Source organism: Manis pentadactyla, chromosome 3 (assembly GCF_030020395.1).
Source record: "Manis pentadactyla isolate mManPen7 chromosome 3, mManPen7.hap1, whole genome shotgun sequence".
In the NCBI taxonomy this organism is placed as follows: Eukaryota; Metazoa; Chordata; class Mammalia; order Pholidota; family Manidae; genus Manis; species Manis pentadactyla.
The window spans coordinates 112,325,574-112,344,707 of record NC_080021.1 but is presented as its reverse complement, the minus strand read 5'-3'; the positions used below and the strand labels follow the sequence as shown (position 1 = coordinate 112,344,707).

The window sequence follows — 19,134 nt, the reverse complement described above, 5'->3', positions numbered from 1 at the left end:
TTTCCATCCCTTTTCCTCTCTCTTCTTCTGGTATCCCTGTAATACGGATATTGTTCCTTTTGGATTGGTCACACAGTTCTCTTAACATTGTTTCATTCCTGTAGATCCTTTTGTCTCTCTCTATGTCAGCTTCTATGCGTTCCTGTTCTCTCGTTTCAATTCCATCAATGGCTTCTTACATCCTATCCATTCTGCTTATAAGCCCTTCCAGAGTTTGTTTCATTTCTGCGATCTCCTTTCTCGCATCTGTGATCTCCCTCCGGACTTCATCCCATATCTCTTGTGTATTTCTCTGCATCTCTGTCAGCATGTTTATGATTCTTATTTTTAATTCTTTGTCAGGAAGACTGGTTAGGTCTGTCTCCTTCTCTGGTGTTGTCTCTGTGATCTTTGTCTGCCTGTAGTTTTGCCTTTTCATGGTGATAGGAATAGTTTGCTGAGCTGGGACGAGTGACGGCTGGAAGAACTTCCCTTCTTGTTGGTTTGTGGCCCTCCTCTCCTGGGAGAACAACGACCTCTAGTGGCTTGTGCTGTGCAGCTGCACGCAGACAGGGCTTCTGCTTCCTGCCCGGCTGCTATGGAGTTTATCTCCGCTGTTGCTCTGGGCGTGGCCTGGCTCGGGCTGCTGCTCCAAAATGGTGGAGTCGCGTTGGAGGGGTAGCAGTCTGGAGGCTATTTATCTCCGTAAGGGGCCTCCGAGCTCCCTGCAGCCCAGGTGATTAGCGTGCCCAGGGATCCCCGGATTCCCTACCTCTGGATTAAGTGACCCGCCCTGCCCCTTTAAGACTTCCAAAAAGCACCCGCCGAAACAAAACAACGACCACAAAAAAAAAAAAAATTTTTTTAATTAAAAAATTTAAAAAACAAAAATAAAAATAAGAAATTTCCGCTCATTTTTCTTTATTCTCTGGCGCCACCCTCAGGCCTCTGCTCACCAGTCTTGCTCCCCTGTTTCCCTAGTATTGGGGTCCCTATCCCCTTAAGACTTACAAAAAGCGCTCGCCAAAACAAAACAGGAAGAAAAAAAAAAAAAAGAAAAATGGCCGCTCGCCATTCTTATGTCCTCCCGTGCCAGGCCTCCGGTACCCGCTCACTGTTCTTGCTGCCCTGTTTCCCTAGTATCCAGGGTCCCCCGCGCACGCAGTGTCTGCGCTCTGGCCCGGATGGCTGGGGCTGGGTGTTCAGCAGTCCTGTGCTCCGTTTCCCTCCTGCTCTGTCTACTCTTCTCCCGCCGGGAGCTGGGGGGAGGGGCTTGTATCTTACCCCCTTTACGAGGCACTGGGTTCTCGCAGGTGTGGATGTGGTCTGGATGTTGTCCTGTGTCCTCTGGTCTTTATTCTAGGAAGAGTTGTCTTTGTTATATTTTCATAGATATATGTGGTTTTGGGAGGAGATTTCCGCTGCTCTACTCACGCCACCATCTTGGCTCCAAAAATTGATAATAAATTTTTATCATGCACAAATTGCTTCCAGGAGCATTTTTAAGTTTTAACACTTGGATATGAAGCAAATAATTGTGGAGGAATCCATAAATTTACTAATGGAAAATAACAAAAAACATAGTAGAATTAACCGTTTTCAAGTATTTGCCATTTGATAAAGGTGACATTTCAAAACTGCTGAGATGAACTTCAAGTTGTAATTTAATACAGAATCTCAGCAGCTATGCAGGCTTGTTCAGTTTAGGGGACACCTATTAGATTGGGAAGATATCTGGGCTAGAGATACTGGGGAGTCATCTGTTTATAGATGATATTTAAAGCCTGAGACTGGGTGACATCTCCAGAAGACAGATTAGAGCTAGAAAAACCCTGGGGACTGAGCTGTGTTCCCAAGTTCAGAAGTTTAGCAGATGAAGTGGTAGCAAAGGAGACTGAAAAGAAGTAGCCCGTGAGTTAGAAATAAAATTAGTGTGGGAGGTCAAGTGGAGGAAATTTTCCGAAAAAGTAAGTGATCCTTGTAACTGAGAGGTCACAGAAGGTGGGGACTGAGAGCTGACTGTTGGTTTCCACAATGCGGAAGCCATCAGTGACCTTGACAAGGGCGTTTCATGGAATTGTGGAGGCAATAGCCCGATTCAAGGGCATTTAAAAATGAGAAAATGGGTAAAAAAGAATTGGAGATAGTAACTGTAGACAGATTTCGATAGTTTGCTCTAAAGATAGGCAGACAATCAAGGTGGCAGCTGGAGAAGATATGTGGTTGAGGATTTTTTTTTTTTAATTAAAGAACTTACACATGTGTGTATACTGTTGGGAATGACATAGTAAAGAACACCAAAGCAGCAAAAAAGAGAGGAGCCACATCTTTGAATGGTAGGAGGGACTTGGGTCCCAAGCAGTCGTGCCTTAGCAGTAGCAGAATTGTAAGGGGGAAGACAGGATGGGTGCAGTTACAGGTAGGCAGGTAGACAGGTAAGTGTTAGGTTTTTCTCTTAATGCTTTTGTGTTTTCAGTGTAGTAGAAAGTGGGGTCATCAGCTGTGAGGATGGGCAGAAGATATGACATAGTCATCCAGGATGAATGGACTGGAGAGAAATGTATTATCATAGGCAACAGTAATGGCTCTCTGGAGGTTAATGGTTATGAACTTAGAAAGCAGATTTTTTTCTTCACTCATGTTCAGCACATAGGTGCAGGCCCAGAGTAGGCAATGTTGATTTATCCAGGGCTGGGTTTTGTCTGGCAACTCTGATGAACTGAGAGAAAGGCAAAGGAGTGTATTGAAGCTGACTTAAGTGGGAAGTAAGAATGTGGGCTTGTGAGAGACAGGAAAAGGGTGGTAGGGTCAGCCTCTGACTGAAGAATTATAATGGTTGCAGGTGAGGGAATGAAGAGGGGGATCCTTGTTTTGAGATTGTAAAGGGTTTTCAGTCTTGACAAGAGAAAAGCCAAGAGTGGAGGAGAGGTCAAATAGCTGGAAGGCCAGGACACTGGAATGATTACTTATGTGGAGGCTGAATTTGTGCTCAGAACCTAAAGGCCTTACCTATTATTTTCTAAGGGTCTTTGTGGCTGTTGGATTATCTGATAACAGTTCAGTGTTCTTAGTAAGAGCTCCTTGTCTCTTCACATCTTTTGTTTCCTAGCCCATAGGCTCTACCAGATTTTCTTGATGTTTTCTTTCATTCCTTCTGTTGCATTTAAAATTTTAGCCATTATATTTCTGATTTCCAAGAGTTCTTTCTTGTTTCTAATGAACTTTCATAGTGTCCCTTTCTAGAAAAAATGCAGTTTTTGGTGATCTGCATGATTTGTTATAATACATATAGTAGTACATGTACCGAAATATGGTTCTTTTCTCATTCATTTTATATCTGTGCTCAAAAGTATATACTCTCTTCTAAGCAAGTTTATCAAGTTAACTAGTAACTTCTACATATCTTTTCATTTTAGGTATCAAAAAGTAAAGATGGAAAAGAACAAAGTGAAACTGTATCCCCATCCGAAGATGAAACATTCTCCTGGCCAGGTCCCAAAACAGTTATGTTGAAAAGAACATCTCAAGGCTTTGGTTTTACATTAAGGCATTTTATTGTTTATCCCCCAGAGTCTGCAATTCAATTTTCATATAAGGTAAGAGAAATAATTAAAGTAACTTGAAAAATACACACAAGGCAGTTCCTGTCTCCTTGTCGTCCTCTCATCCTCCCTTCCTGCCTTCTCTATGAGAGCTCCATCCTTCTGGCAAAAAGCCCTGTGAATGAGACTGTTATTGCATTCATGGAGGAGGGCACTTTGAATTGAATTGAGACTTGCTGTGATTTTACCGGAGTTTATAAATAAGTATTCATATATGGAAATATATTTTTTTATTTTGTAGGATGAAGAAAATGGCAACAGAGGAGGTATGCTATAAAAGTTTTAATTGTTCTCTGAATGTTTTTCTGCTCATATTGTCCTGTGCTTTAGGTAATATTAAATGAGATGATAATGGTGTTTGTTTGGGGCTAAATATATACCAGTTCTTAAATGTGGCAGTCATAGAAATTAAATAATTTACTGTGGATTTCAAAGTTTTAGGAATCCCATTATCTCTCATGATTTGAACATGTGATGACTTTATTGCTTATTGTATATTAATGTTTACATGGGGGGAATGTGTCATATGTTACCAGAGAAGTAATTCTGAGATTTTTATTCAGTGAGTAATCTTTCAAATCTAGTGATTCTTTTAGATAAGGAATAATGTGTGTTTTATCTGCTAGACATAATGACTCAAATATTGAAAAGTAAAGTATTTTTTGTTTTTTTTTCTTTTGTTAATCTTAGTCTTGATTTAAAAATTTTATGTAATGAGTTTAAAGGAGAGTCAGTCTGGGAATAGGGTTATTTCTTAATATTTATTCTTGTTTGAATTTTATATGCACTTTATTGAGTTAAAATGTACACACAATAAAATGTATCCATTTTAAAATGTTTTATTTCTAGATAATTTTAAACTTAAAAAAAGTTTCAAAAATAGTACAGAATTTCCATATATCCATCATTGACCATCCCCTGATATTGCACTGAAGTCTGAGACAGATATCTCCTATGGGCCCTCAGAATGGAAAACAGAGTTACACAAGTAGATAATATCCTTAAAACTATTTCTTTCACATGGCTGTTTTTAACACATTCCTTAATTAAAGCTAATTTCAAGTGTCCAGTCTCTTTATTTAAAGGGCTTCTCAACTGGGGACACTTTTGCTCCCCAGGGACACATGGCAATATATGTATACATGGTGATAACACACACATACACACACACACATACATATAGGCATTTGGGGTTGTCACGTTGTGGGGGACATGGAGTGCTGCTGGCATCTAGCTGGTAGCGGCCAGAGATGCTGCTGAATGTCCTGTGATACACAGATGAACTTCATTCATCAAATGATTAAAGACAATCCATACGAGGCATCATAACATGTGTTATATTATCCTATTTAATCTTCATGCTAATGCTGAGCAGTGTGATGCAAAAGTCCTATTTTGTTGATGAGGAAGCTGAGGCCGAGAAAGATGTAAAATAACTTGCCCAAGGTCACATAGCTAAGTGGCAGAGCTGGCCTTCTACCCAGGTGTGTGTAACCTGAGGCCCATTTTCTTCTAATGTTGCCATTTTACTTCTCTTCACTTACTTTAAATTCTCCTTCATTTCTATAATTTTGTTTTAAAAACAATTCTGTCCTTTAAAAAATAGTTTGACTTACGTAGGGTCAAGAATTAGTGTATAAAAGAGGGTATTTTTTTTCATTTTATTATGAAATTAACTCTGGAATTTCTCTACCTTGACAAAGCTGAAAGCAAGGCCACTTGCTGTGTATTTGTGAATACCAGAGGACAAGAATTCACACAGAAGTCAGGGGTGTCCCGAGTTTAGAGGCTCTGACCATCTTATAGGAGCAATTACTTCTTACTCTGTTCTGAGGACCTGACCAGCAGAGGGCCTGGAAAGTTTGATGAGTTTAAGCAGTTAGTAGTGCTCCATCTTTGCCTCCCAGTTGGTAGTGGAGGATCACAAACCTTTAAGTACTCAAAATAGCATTCACCCAACCTGGTCAACCACCAGAACATATTCTACATGAAAAAAGTTTCTTCTGACCTCTGAACAACTACTTATCGATCAGCTTTTAGCATGCAACCTATCTAGAGACAGACCACATGTAATTTATTATTTTAATTCAACTGAATATGATGATTTTTATTTTATACTCTCATTTCCTTTTAAAACTTATGTTCAAGCATATTGAGATTATGAAATACTTTTATATGGACTGTGTTTGAAGAGGATAGAATCCTGGCCTGCAGTGTAATGATCCTAGTCAAAGCCTAGAATCACTGGAGAGAAAATAATTGCCAGAATTTTATTCAAATGCCTAAGAGATCCTGTTATAATGCTAAAATTTTGTGAAACAGTTGAAAGGTTTTGTTTTGGAGTTCTTTCCTTTCGGCAATTTTAGTGGAATCTCTTTGCCACTTAATTTTCTGATTGTTCTCCTTATCCAGCTTTTTCCATTCTGTTAAGTTCCTTCTGTCTTAAATATGTGTGCTCTCTTTGGTTTTAAAAATGATTTTTCTTTCTTACTGGTTAGCCTTTTATACCATGGTGTGTGTGTAGTGTTTAAAAGAAAAAGGCCATTAAGGGAGGAAATATTTTTAGGTGATTATTATTGCTTGTAGATAATTACTGTCTTGCTGGTCTCCTGTTGCTCCTTAAATCATAAATTTATAAATAACCAAAATAAGAATTATTAGAGCTTTGTATCAGGAAAACAATTCCATTCACAATTGCATCAAAAAGAATAAAATACCTAGGAATAAACCTAACCAAGGAAGTGAAAGACCTATACCCTGAAAACTACAAGACACTCTTAAGAGAAATTAAAGAGGACACTAACAAATGGAAACTCATCCCCTGCTCCTGGCTAGGAAGAATATTGTCAAAATGACCGTCCTGTCTAACAGTCTACAGATTCAATGCAATCCCTATCAAAATACCAACAGCATTCTTCAACAAACTGGAACAAATAGTTGTAAAATTCATACTGAACCAGAAAAGACCCCAAATAGCCAAAGTAACCCTGAGAAGGAAGAATAAAGCTGGGGGGATCTTGCTTCCCAACTTCAAACTCTACTACAAAGCCACAGTAATCAAGACAATTTGGTACTGGCACAAGAACAGACCCATAGACCAGTGGAACAGAATAGAGAGTCCATATATTAACCCAAACATATATGGTCAATTAATATACAATAAGGAGCCATGGACATACAATGGGGAAATGACAGCCTCTTCAACAGCTGGTGTTGGCAAAACTGGGCAGCTACATGTAAGAGAATGAAATTGGATCATTGTCTAACCCCATACACAAAAGTAAATTCGAAATGGATCAAAGACCTGAATGTAAGTCATGAAACCATAAAACTCTTAGGAAAAAACATAGGCAAAAATCTCTTGGACATAAACATGAGCAACTTCTTCATGAGCATATCTCCCTGGGCAAGGGAAACAAAAGCAAAAATGAATGAGTGGGACTATATCAAGCTGAAAAGCTTCTGTACAGCAAAGGACACCATCATTAGAACAAAACAACATCCTACAGTATGGGAGAATATATTCATAAATGACATCTGATAAAGGGTTGACATCCAAAATATATAAAGAGCTCACGCACTCAAACAAACAAAAAATAAATAATCCAATTAAAAAATCGGCAGAGGAGCTGAATAGACACTTCTCCAAAGAAGAAATTCAGATGGCCAACAGACACGTAAAAAGATGCTCCACATCGCTAATCAGAGAAATGCAAATTAAAACCACAGTGAAATATCACCTCACACCAGTAAGTATTGCCACCATCAAAAAGACAAACAACAACAAATGTTGGCGAGATTGTGGAGAAAGGGGAACCCTCCTACACTGCTGATGGGAATGTAAATTAGTCCAACCACTGTGGAAAGCAGTACAGAGGTTCCTCAAAAAACTCAAAATAGAAATACCATTTGACACAGAAATTCCACTCCTAGGAATTTACCCTAAGAATGCAGCAGCCCAATTTGAAAAAGACATATGCACCTCTGTGTTTATTGCAGCACTATTTACAATAGCCAAGAAATGGAAGCAACCTAAGTGTCCATCAGTAGATGAATGGATAAAGAAGATGTGGTACATATACACCATGGAATATTATTCAGCCATGAGAAGAAAACAAATTCTACCATTTGCAACAACATGGATGGAGCTGGAGGGTATTATGCTCAGTGAAATAAGCCAGGCATAGAAAGACAAGTATCAAATGATTTCACTCATCTGTGGAGTATAAGAACAAGAAAAAACTGAAGGAACAAAACAGCAGCAGACTCACAGAACCCAAGAATGGACTAACAGTTACCAAAGGGAAAGGGACTGGGGATGATGGGTGGGAAGGGAGGGATAAAGGGGAAAAAGGGACATTACTATTATCACACATAATGTACAGAGGGGCACGGGGAAGGCAGTACAACACAGAGAAGACAAGTAGTGATTCTATAGCATCTTATTACACTGATGGACAGTGACTGTAATGGGGTATGTGGTGGCGACTTGATAATGGGGGGAGTCTAGTAACCATAATGTTGCTCATGTAATTGTACATTAATGATACTAAACAAACAAACAAAAAGTGCATGTTCAAGGAGGTGAGCCTCATGGTGAGATTGCGTTGAGTCATCTTATAGCTGGAATTTAAGGAGCCAGTAGAATATTCATGGGAGTAGGTGGGGTTTTCTAAGAGTACGGAAGGGATTTCTGGGAAATAGCATGATGCTCTTTTTGTCCTTAGATGGTCTGCCTTGGAACTGTCGTGGTGTCAAGAGGTGTGATTTTTTAGTATGCTAAAGAGTATATAATGAGGTTCGCGTAACTACAGGTTATTTTTATTCCCCATCCTGATTCTACTTGATTTGAACCCTTTAGAAACTGCATTCTGTTTTGCCATCAGTTATTTTCCTCAAATCTAGCTGATTTGTTGTAACTTAACCTCTTCTGCCAGCTGGCCACACAAACTGGCCTCAAGCTTTTCTTAACTAGCCCAGGGCCTGGCTCTTTTCCTGAACTACACTGTGTATGTCAGACATAGTAGGAAAAAAGGAACAGAAAAACAGTAAAGCAAACATACAAATACAACTTAATAGATACATATAATATTAGAAATAAATATTTTAAAAAGAGATAAAGTAACTTTAATTACCTGGTGTAGGGAAAATAGAAGTTCCAGTGGCCTGGATGATCACCTGACCATATCTTCTGCACAGGTGCAATGATATAATTGGCCTACTGCATAGGCACATGCTTACACGTGTTGGCAATGAGCCATTGTCTATGTTGCTATATAAAGAGCTCTGCGCAGTGCTCTGCAGGGAGGTGGAGGCAAATTGCATATTGCACACTCCTGGGTTGTGGACATGATTTTAGTGCTTGATGTACCACCATGAGAATAAAGCTTGGTATAAAACTTAAAAAAACAAAAAGAATTATTGGAGCTTTGTAACTACTATTACTTCTTTTTTACTTGTTTCCTGACTAAAAACTTGCCTCGCTTTAGTTGTAGGAACATTTCCAATGTTCTAAAATGTGTGTATCATTTTGCTGGGTGCTTAAATAGCTACTGGAGTTCTCCTTTGGCATTAGATTTTACCTTCAGGCATGTTAATAGTAAGAAAAAGAAACTGGGAATTCTATAAATTTCCTCAGTATTAAGAATTTGTATTTTGTGATTGCAGTTATTTCCAACTAAACAGCTCTGTAGGCTATGTTAGTTTTCTAATAAAGTATCTTTTTGTAGCAAGAAATGGAAACCCCCTCAAGCCAACTGTCTTGCTAGTGGGTTTCAGCCCTGGGCAAGTTCACTATGGATCCTATGTGACCAAAGAAAATGACAGCAAAATGTTCTCGGGGTGAAAGGGTTATACCCAACTTTATTTCCAGGTGGCAGGTGAGTCACTAAAATCCTGTTGACTCAGAGCGAGTCTGCATGCAGCAAGACAGTCTCTGCCTCTGGGCCCCTCTGTCCACACAGCTGTCCTCTGGGCCTCTCTGCACAGTCATCCCGCACAGCCATCCTCTGGGCCTCTGTCCTCGGTGCTGCCACCACTCCAGCCTCTGCTCTGCTCTCCTGCAGCCGTGCAGCCCTGCCACCATGTTGCACCCAGAGCACTGGGCGGAGATATTTATATAGAGTCAACAGCTATGTATTGTTCACAGGTGTGCAGTGAGCTAGTCAACCAGGGCCAGGTGAGAATCCTGGCCACAGAAAATTTCATTTTATCCACACTCCACCCCTCCAGGATTCTGTCCTCTCAGTCTATGGGCCCTTAGTCCTCTGCAATTGTCCCTGTGCAAGGAAGCTCGAACATTGTTCTCCAGCCTCTCCAGCAAAAAGTCTTGCAGACACACAGGCCAGACTCGTGGCTCTGTCTCTGACCTCTGCCTCTTTGGTGTTAATGGCTGGAACTGCTGCTCTGGTTTCAGTTGTTCCCATAGCTCCAGTAAGAACCTATTTGGCAATTTGGATTTAAGATGGCGGCATGAGAGGTGAGACAGAGGCTTCCTCCTAAAACCACATACAATTTGAAAATATACTTGGTGCAACTAATCCTGAGAGAGCAACAGGAAAGAGGACTGTGCCAGACTGCATACACCTGGAGAAAACAGCAGACCTCACAGAACGGTAACGTACCAAAGCTGTGTCCCGGCAGGACCTAAGCCTTCCCCCATTCCAGCTTACCAGCGGGAGGAAGAGAAACTGAGCTGGAAGGGAGTGGAGGCCTGGGACTGCTGAATACCTAACTCCGGAGATCTGCTCTGGGAGCACAAACCTACATTTCATGGTGCTTTCATGATACTCATGAGATTATGGGGTTGGAAAGCTAATAGAGGCAGAATTCCTGGAGAGACTGACATTCCAGTCACTTGTGGAAAGCAGGGATCCATATCCGGCTGCTCTGGGACAAAAGCTTACACCTGTGTGCTCAGCCCACTGGTTCAGGCAGTGGAGACAGGCATAGCAGCCGGGAAGCAGGAAACAGCTCTTTCCTCCACCCAGGCACCAATCCCACTCCACTGCGACCCCGGACATTGCTTCGGGGGCTGAGCAGCTCCAGAGAGTAGAGATTCTGGACACTAAAGGGCGCCATTTACAAATATGAAACGCCAAAGGAACCTGGTACAGAGTAAAATTAATATAACCCCTGAGAAAGATGACATGGACCTCATGACTCTTCCTGAAAGGTAGTTCAAAATAAAAATCATTAATATGCTAATGGAGGTATGGAAAGATATTCAACAACTCAGGAACGAATTCTGGTTGGAGATCCAATCATTGAAGAGCACAATGGAGGGTACTAAAAGCAGATTGGATATGGTGGAGGAGACAAAAAATGAAATAGAAACTAGAGAAGAGGAATACAAAGAAGCTGAGATACAGAGAGAAAAAAGGATCTCTAAGAATGAAAGAATATTGAGAGAACTGTGTGACCAATCCAAATGGAACAATATTTGCATTATAGGGGTACCAGAAGAAGAAGAAGAGAGATAAAGGGATAGAAAGTGTCTTTCAGGAGCTAATTGCTGAAAACTTCCCCAATCTGGAGAAGGAGATAGTCTCTGAAGCCATGGAGATCCACAGATCTCCCAACATAAGGGACCCAAGGAAGACAACACCAAGACATACAGTAATTAAAATGGTAAAGAACAAGGAAAAGGACAGACTGTTAAAAGCAGCCAGAGAGAGAAATAAGATCACATACAAAGGAAAGCCCATCAGGCTAACATCAGACTTCTCAGCAGAAACCTTACAGGCCAGAAGGGAGTGGCATGATGTTTTTAATGCTATGAAGCAGAAGGGCCTGGAACCAAGATTACTTTATCCGGCCAGATTGTCATTTAAACTTGAAGGAGGAATTAAACAATTTCCAGATAAGCAAAAGCTGAGAGAATTTACATCCCACAAACCATCTCTACAGTCTATTTTGGAGGGACTGCTATAGATGGAAGTGTTCCTAAGGTTGAATAGCTGTCACCAGAGGAAATAAACCCACAGTAAAGAAAGTAGAACAGCTAATTACTGAGCAATTGCAAAATTAAATTAACTATCCCCAAAGACAATCAAAGGATAGACAAAGAATACAGAATATGATACCTAATATATAAGGAATGGAGGGGGAAGAAAAAGGAGGAGAAAAAGAAAAGAACCTTTAGATTGTGTTTGTAACAGCATATTAAGTGAGTTAAGTTAGACTCTTAGATAGTAAGGAAATTAACCTTGAACCTTTGGTAACCACGAATCTAAAGCCTGCAATGGCAATAAGTACATACCTATTGATAATCACCCTAAATGTAAATGGACTGAATGCACCAATCAAAAGACATAGAGTCACTGAATGGATAAAAAACAAGACCCATCCATATGCTGCCTACAAAAGACTCACTTTAAACCTAAAGACATGCACAGGCTAAAAGTTAAGGGATGGAAAAAGATACTTCATGCAACTAATAGAGGGAAAAAAGCAGGTGTTGCAGTACTTGTATCAGAGAAAATATACTTCAAAACAAATAAAATCACAAGAGACAAAGAAGGACATTACATAACGATAAAGGGGTCAATTCAACAAGAAGATATAACCATTATAAATATCTATGCTCCCAACACAGGAGCACCTACATATGTGAAACTAATCCTAACTGAATTAAAAGGGGAAATAGAATGCAATGCATTCATTCAAGGAGACTCCAACACTCCACTCACTCTGAAGGACAGATCACCAGACAGAAAATAAGTAAGGACACAAAGGCATTGAACAACACATTAGAACAGATGGACCTAACAGACATGTGCAGAACTCTACATCCAAAAACAGCAGAATACACATTCTTCTCAAGTGCACATGGAATGTTTTCAAGAATAGATCATATACTAGGCCACAAAAAGAGCCTCAGTAAATTCAAAAAGATTGAAATTGTACCAACCAGTTTCTCAGACCACAAAGGTATGAAACTAGAAATAAATTACATAAAGAAATGAAAAATCCCCAAAACACATGGAGGCTTCACAACATGCTCCTAAATAACCAATGGATCAATGGCCAAATAAAAACGAAGATCTAGCAATATATGGAGACAAATAACAACAATAATTCAACAACATGAAATCTGTGGGATGCAGCCAAGGCCATGCTAAGAGGAAAGTATATTGCAATACAGGCCTACCTCAGGAAAGAAGAACAATCCCATATAAGCTGTCTAAACTCACAATTAATGAAACTAGAAAAAGAAGAACAAATGAGGCCCAAAGTCAGTAGAAGGAGGGACATAATGAAGATTAGAGCAGAAATAAATAAAATCGAGAAGAATAAAACAATAGAAAGAATCAATGAAAGCAAGAGCTGGTTCTTCGAGAAAAGAAACAAAATAGATAAACCGCTAGCCAGACTTAGCAAGAAAAAAAGAGAGTCTACACACATAAACAGAATCTGAAATGAGAAAGGAAAAATCACTACGGACAGCACAGAAATACAAAGAATTATTAGAGAATACTATGAAAAATTATATGCTAACAAACTGGATAACCAAGAAGAAATGGAGAACTTGCTAGAAAAATACAACCTTCCAAGGCTGACCATGGAAGAAACAGAAAATCTGAACAGACCAATTACCAGCAACAAAATTGAACTGGTAATCAAAAACCTACCTAAACAAAACTCCTGAACCAGATGGCTTCACCACTGAATTTTATCAAACATTTAGTGAAGACCTTTAGAGTTTTCAAGAGAATAGAAGAGGGAATACTTCCAAACTCATTTTGTGAGGCCAGCATCACTCTAATACCAAAACCAGGCAAAGACACCACAAAAAAAGAAAATTACAGAACATAGATGCAAAAATAATAAACAAAATAGTAGCAAACTGAATTCAAAAATGCATCAAAAAGATCATCCATCATGATCAAGTAGGATTTATGCCAGGGATACAAGGCAGTACAACATTCAAAAATCCATTAACACCATCCACCACCACAACAAAAAGGAGGATAAAACCTCTCAAGAAAATGGTTATAGAGGGCAAGTACCTCAACATAATAAAGGCCATATATGACAAACCCACAGCCAACATTACACTTAACAGCGAGAAGCTGAAAGCTTTTCCTTTAAGATGGGAACAAGACAAGGATGCCCACTCTCTCCACTTCTATTCAACATAGTACTGGAGGGCCTAGCCACGACAATCAGACAACACAAAGAAATAAAAGGCAACGCAAGAAATAAAAGGCATCCAGATTGGCAAGGTAGTAGTTAAACTGTCCCTGTTTGCAGGTGACATGATATTGTACATAAAAAACCCTAAAAAAATCCACTCCAGAACTACTAGATCTAATATCTGAATTCAGGAAAGTTGCAGGATACAAAATTAGTACACAGAAATCTGTGGCATTCCTATACACTAACAATGAACTAGCAGAGAGAGAAATCAGGAAAATAATTCCATTCACAATTGCATCAAAAAGAATGAATTACCTAGAAATAAACCTAACCAAGGAAGTGAAAGACCTATACTCTGAAAACTATACAACACTCATGAGAGTAATTAAAGAAGATACCAATAAATGGAAACACATCCCGTGCTCATGGATAGGAAAAATTAATATTGTCAAAATGGCCATCCTGCCTAAAACAATCTATAGAGTCAATGCAATTCCTATCAAAATACCAACAGCATTCTTCAATGAACTAGAGAAAATCATCCTAAAATTCATATGGAACCACAAAAGACTTCGAATAGCCAAAGCAATCCTGAGAAGGAAGAATAAAGTAGGGGGAATTATGCTCCCCAACTTCAAGCTCTACTACAAAGCCACAGTAATCAAGACAGTGTGGTACTGGCTCAAGAACCGACCCATAGACCAATGGAACAGACTAGATAGCCCTGATATAAACCGAAGCATATATGGTCAATTAATATATGATAAAGGAGCCTTGGACATACAATGGGGAAATGACAGCCTCTTCAACAGCTGGTTTTGGCAAAACTGGACAGCTACATGCAAGAGAATGAAACTCGATTATTGTTTAACCCCATATACCAAAGTAAACTCAAAATGGATTAAAGACTTGAATGTAAGTCATGAAGCCATAAAACTCTTAGAAGACAACATAGGCAAACATCTCCTGAATATAAGCATAAGCAACTTCTTCCTGAACCCATCTCCTCAAGAAAGGGAAACAAAAGCAAAAATGAACTCATGGGACTACATCAAATAGAAAAGGTTTTGTATGGCAAAGGACATCATCAACAATCAAAAAGGCATCCTACAGTATGGGAGAATATATTTTTAAATGACATATCCGACAAAGTGTTAACATCCAAAATATATAAAGAACTTACTTGCCTCAACACCCTAAAAGCAAATAACCCAATTAAGAAATGGGCAGAGGATATGAACAGACTGTTCTCCAAAGAAGAAATTCAGATGGCCAACAGACACATGAAAAGATGCTTCACATCACTAATCAGCAGGAAAATGCAAATTAAAACCACAATGAGATACCACCTCACACAGGTAAGGATGGCCAGCATCGAAAAGACTAAGAACAACAAATGCTGGTGAGGTTGTGGAGAAAGGGGAGCCCTCCTACACCGCTGTGTATGTACGCTAGTTCAACCATTGTGGAAAGCAATATGTAGGTTCCTCAAAAAACTGAAAATAGAAATACCATTTGATTCCGGAATCCCACTCCTTGGAATTTACTGAAAGAATACAACTTATCAGATTAAAAAAGACATATGCACCCCTATGTTTATTGCAGCACTTTTTACTGTAGCCAAGATATGGAAGCAACCTAGGTGTCCATCAGTAGATGAATGGATAAAGAAGAGGTGGTACATATACACAATGGAATACTATTCAGCCATAAGAAAGAAACAAATCCTACCATTTGCAACAACACGGAAGGAGCTGGAGGACATTATGCTCTGTGAAATAAGCCAGGTGGGGAAAGACAGATTCCAAATGATTTCCCTCATTTGTGGAGTATAACAGTGAAGCAAAACTGAAGGAACAAAGCGACAGCAGACTCGGAGACTCCCAAGAGTGAACTAGTGGTTACCAAAGGGGAGGGGTGTGGGAGGGCAGGTGGGGAGGGAGGGAAGGGGACTGAGGGTATTATGTTTAGTACACATGGTGTAGGGGATCACGGGGAGAACAGTGTAGCACAGAGAAGACACATAGTGTATCTGTGGCATCTTGCTGCACTGATGGACAGTGATTGCATTGGGGTATGGGTGAGGCCTTGATAATATGGGTAAATGTAGTAACCACATTGTTTTTTCATGTGAAACCTTCATAAGAGTGTATATCAATCATACCTTAATAGAGAGAGAGAGAGAGAGAGAGAGAGAGAGAGAGAGAGAGAGAGAAAGAAAGAGAGAAAGAAAGAAAGAAAGAAAGAAAGAAAGAAAGAAAGAAAGAAAGAATTATTACTACTGAAAAAAAAAAGATCCTATTTGGCTTCCCATCTAATTTCCTTCCATCTACTCCTGCTGGTATCAAATCAACCCATATCTCGGTCCTCATAACCCTCACGAGGCCCCTCAAATTTTTCCTGTGAGTAACAGGTCTTATTTCTTTCCAGGTTCTCATTGCTTCAGCTACTGTATGTGCCACCTCACATTTTGTAATCGCTGCCTCAAGGCAGGCTGCACTGTCAGGGAAGACAGCTTTCCCATCTCTGAGACCAACAGAACAATTCCATCCACCCCTAAATCCCACAGCCACCAGCCCAGCCTGAGTATGGGGATGGACCATAGAGTGCTCCACGGGGAGGAGGCTGCTTCTCTCCTTGGGGAACTTTCAGCTGATGGGTCTTTATTTTCTTTACAACCACTGGGTGTGCTTTCAACACAGGAGGCACGAGTGCCTCAGGCACTACCCCTTCATCCTTCCCCAGCTCCTCCATTTCTGAGACTGATGGCACCTTTCTCTCCACTCCCCTAAGTGCCTCCTCTGCTACAGTGCCTCACAACAGTGCTAGCTCAGTCTTCAGAAGGTCTCTTACCTTCACCTCAGTGCTTCACAGCTGACGTTCTCATAACCACCTCTGCCTGTGCTTCCCTCAGGAGTTCATCTTTTCCCTTGATGGCCTCTTCCTCCTTCAGAACACTTGGCAGCGCTGCCTCTTGCCTCCAATGGCACCTTGCTGCTGGTGCTCTCGTGCTGCCTCATCCCACATCAGTGCCATCTCCTTCCTCAGGGAATCCACAGAAGTTTGCAGCTCATGTTCTCGTGCCACCATTTCTTGGGTTTCCTCTGTAGACCTTTTTAAGACTGTGAGAAGCAGCCAACCCACAGTCCCCGCTGCCTCACGGGCACTCTGCTTCTCAAAGGATCTGCTTACTATACCAAGAGCCACCCCTACTGCCTCAAGTGTCACCTCCACTTGCCTCCAGTCCTGTGGTGGGGCCCAGTTCTCTAGGAGGCAAGCCACCTCAGACCACATACCATTGGGGGACGATCCACTGTCTCCCCATTCACAGGGGCAGCCCGCTGAAGCACCCCTCCCATAAGGGCAGCCTGTCTTTTTCTTTGGTCAACAATGAACCCTGCAGACTTTTGCCAATTGTCTTGCCAATGGGTTTCAGCCCCAGGCAAGTTCGCTATGGATTCAGTGTGACCAAAGAAAATGACAGCAAAACGTTCTCAGGGTGAAAGGGTTATATCCAACTTTATTTCCAGGTGGCACGTCAGTCACCAAAATCCCGTTTACTCAGAGCGAGTCTGCATGCAGCAAGCCAGTCTCTGCCTCTGGGCCCCTCTGTCTGCACAGCTGTCCTCTGGGCCTCTGTCCTCGGCACTGTCACCACTCCAGCCTCTGCTCTGCTCTCCTGCAGCCTTGCAGCCCTGCCACCGTGTCGCACCCAGAGCACTGGGCAGAGCTCTTTATATAGAGTCAACAGCCATGTATTGCCCACAGGTGTGCAGTGAGCTAGTCAACCAGGGCCAGGTGAGAATCCTGGCCACAGGAACTCTCATTTTATCCACACCACCTCAGTAAAGATTTGTTAATTCTAAAAATCCAAGAGGACATCTCTAAATTCAAAGTCAAGAGCTAATAGGGTACCCAGGGCACCACAGCAGAGCTGGAACCTAGAAAGCTACTAAATGCAAAGAGTAATGAAAGCACAGTCTTGGCTTTTGATGTGCCAACGGCCCAAACTGTCATATTTATAGGATGATTTAAATGGCTTTCACATTTAATTTTGATTACACGTGATTTTCTCATGCACTGACCTCTGTAGAAGGTATAGCCCTCACTCTGTCTTCTTTCTTCCTCTCTCATCCTAATCCTTCCAAATCCCTGAGAAGAATCTAATTGACAGAGTTTATCATTTAATGCCAGCTATACAGTCCCATGTATTTAGAGATCAGATGTTCTTCAGTGTAATGAAGAGGTCAGGTCTGTAAAGGTGAGAAAATTGATTATATTTTATGCCATTGATTTCCATTGGATAGATTGATATAAAAATTATTCAGTTATTAATATAACACTGAAATATGGACTTAAAATTTTGTTATCAGAAGAAATTCTTATTAGGGGCAAGTTAGTGGTCTGTGGTGTGGTTGGGTGTCAGGAGCATTTCTACATTATTTTTTAAATGTAGCAATACTACCAGAGCTCCATGAGTCTTTTCTGATATCTTTGGGGAGGAGCATTAACTGCACCCTTTAGGGTCCATTGTTCACCCTGTTGACAGTTAAAGCATTTGAGTTTCTCTGGTAGTTCGGTAAACATACTAATTAGTTGCATATTTTTGTTAACTTGTAGTGCTGTTTAATAGAACAATTACAGGTGTCTTAAATTGTCTTGAAGATACTTTAGAAAGTGGACATGATGATGGTGAGGATAGTGGCCGCAGCAGAGGTGACAGGGTGGTGACAGCAGTAGCTACCTTACAATGTGCCAAGTATTCTTTCTGAGATGGTGTAGACTTACTCATTTAATCAACACAGCAACTTCCTGGGTGGATATTACTACCACTTCCATTTTTTAGAAGGAGAAACTGAGGCAGGAACTGTTTAATGAGCAAGTAGGAATATTGGACTCCAGACTCAGGTAGTCTTTGTAGAATTTCCTCTCAGTTTCTATCATGGCTTCTCAGAAAGTTCTTTACTCTTATCTAATTCATTCTTGTCAGAAAGAGGCTTCTGTTCCCTTGAAAGGTAAGGAGTATTAAAAGATCCCTAATTAACTTTCAGATATAAATTTGGCTAATGTACTAGTCTTTGATATTTGCTCTTTCATTTTTTTCTCTATTTTCATAATTGAACTTAGCCTGTTGGCTTAAGTCTGTTGAGCTTAAGGATAACACATCATTGCTTTAATATCTGCAGTTGAGTTCTCATCAGTATATGAGCAGATAACCAAATTGTGGTAAATCTTAGAACTCTATTATCTCCTTCCTACTTACCTTTTATCTTTATGTTGTATTGCAATTCTCTTAAGTCTGTCTTCTTTTCTTGAAAGGTCTTTGTTTTACCATCAAATTTGAAATACATTGTTAGTAGCTGCAGAATTCTACATTGGTATTTTTTTGCAGTATACTGAAGGTAATATTCCA

General features: G+C 40.3%; 1 protein-coding gene across 1 annotated transcript in view; it reads left to right on the top strand.

Annotated features, from left to right (window-relative positions):
• Positions 1 to 19,134, top strand: part of ARHGAP21 (Rho GTPase activating protein 21) — a 136,803-nt gene that overhangs the window by 60,945 nt on the left and 56,724 nt on the right. The window contains 2 exon segments of the mRNA XM_057498287.1: positions 3,396 to 3,575; positions 3,823 to 3,847. Of these exon segments, the coding sequence (XP_057354270.1) occupies positions 3,486 to 3,575; positions 3,823 to 3,847 (115 nt within the window). The 5' untranslated portion in view covers positions 3,396 to 3,485.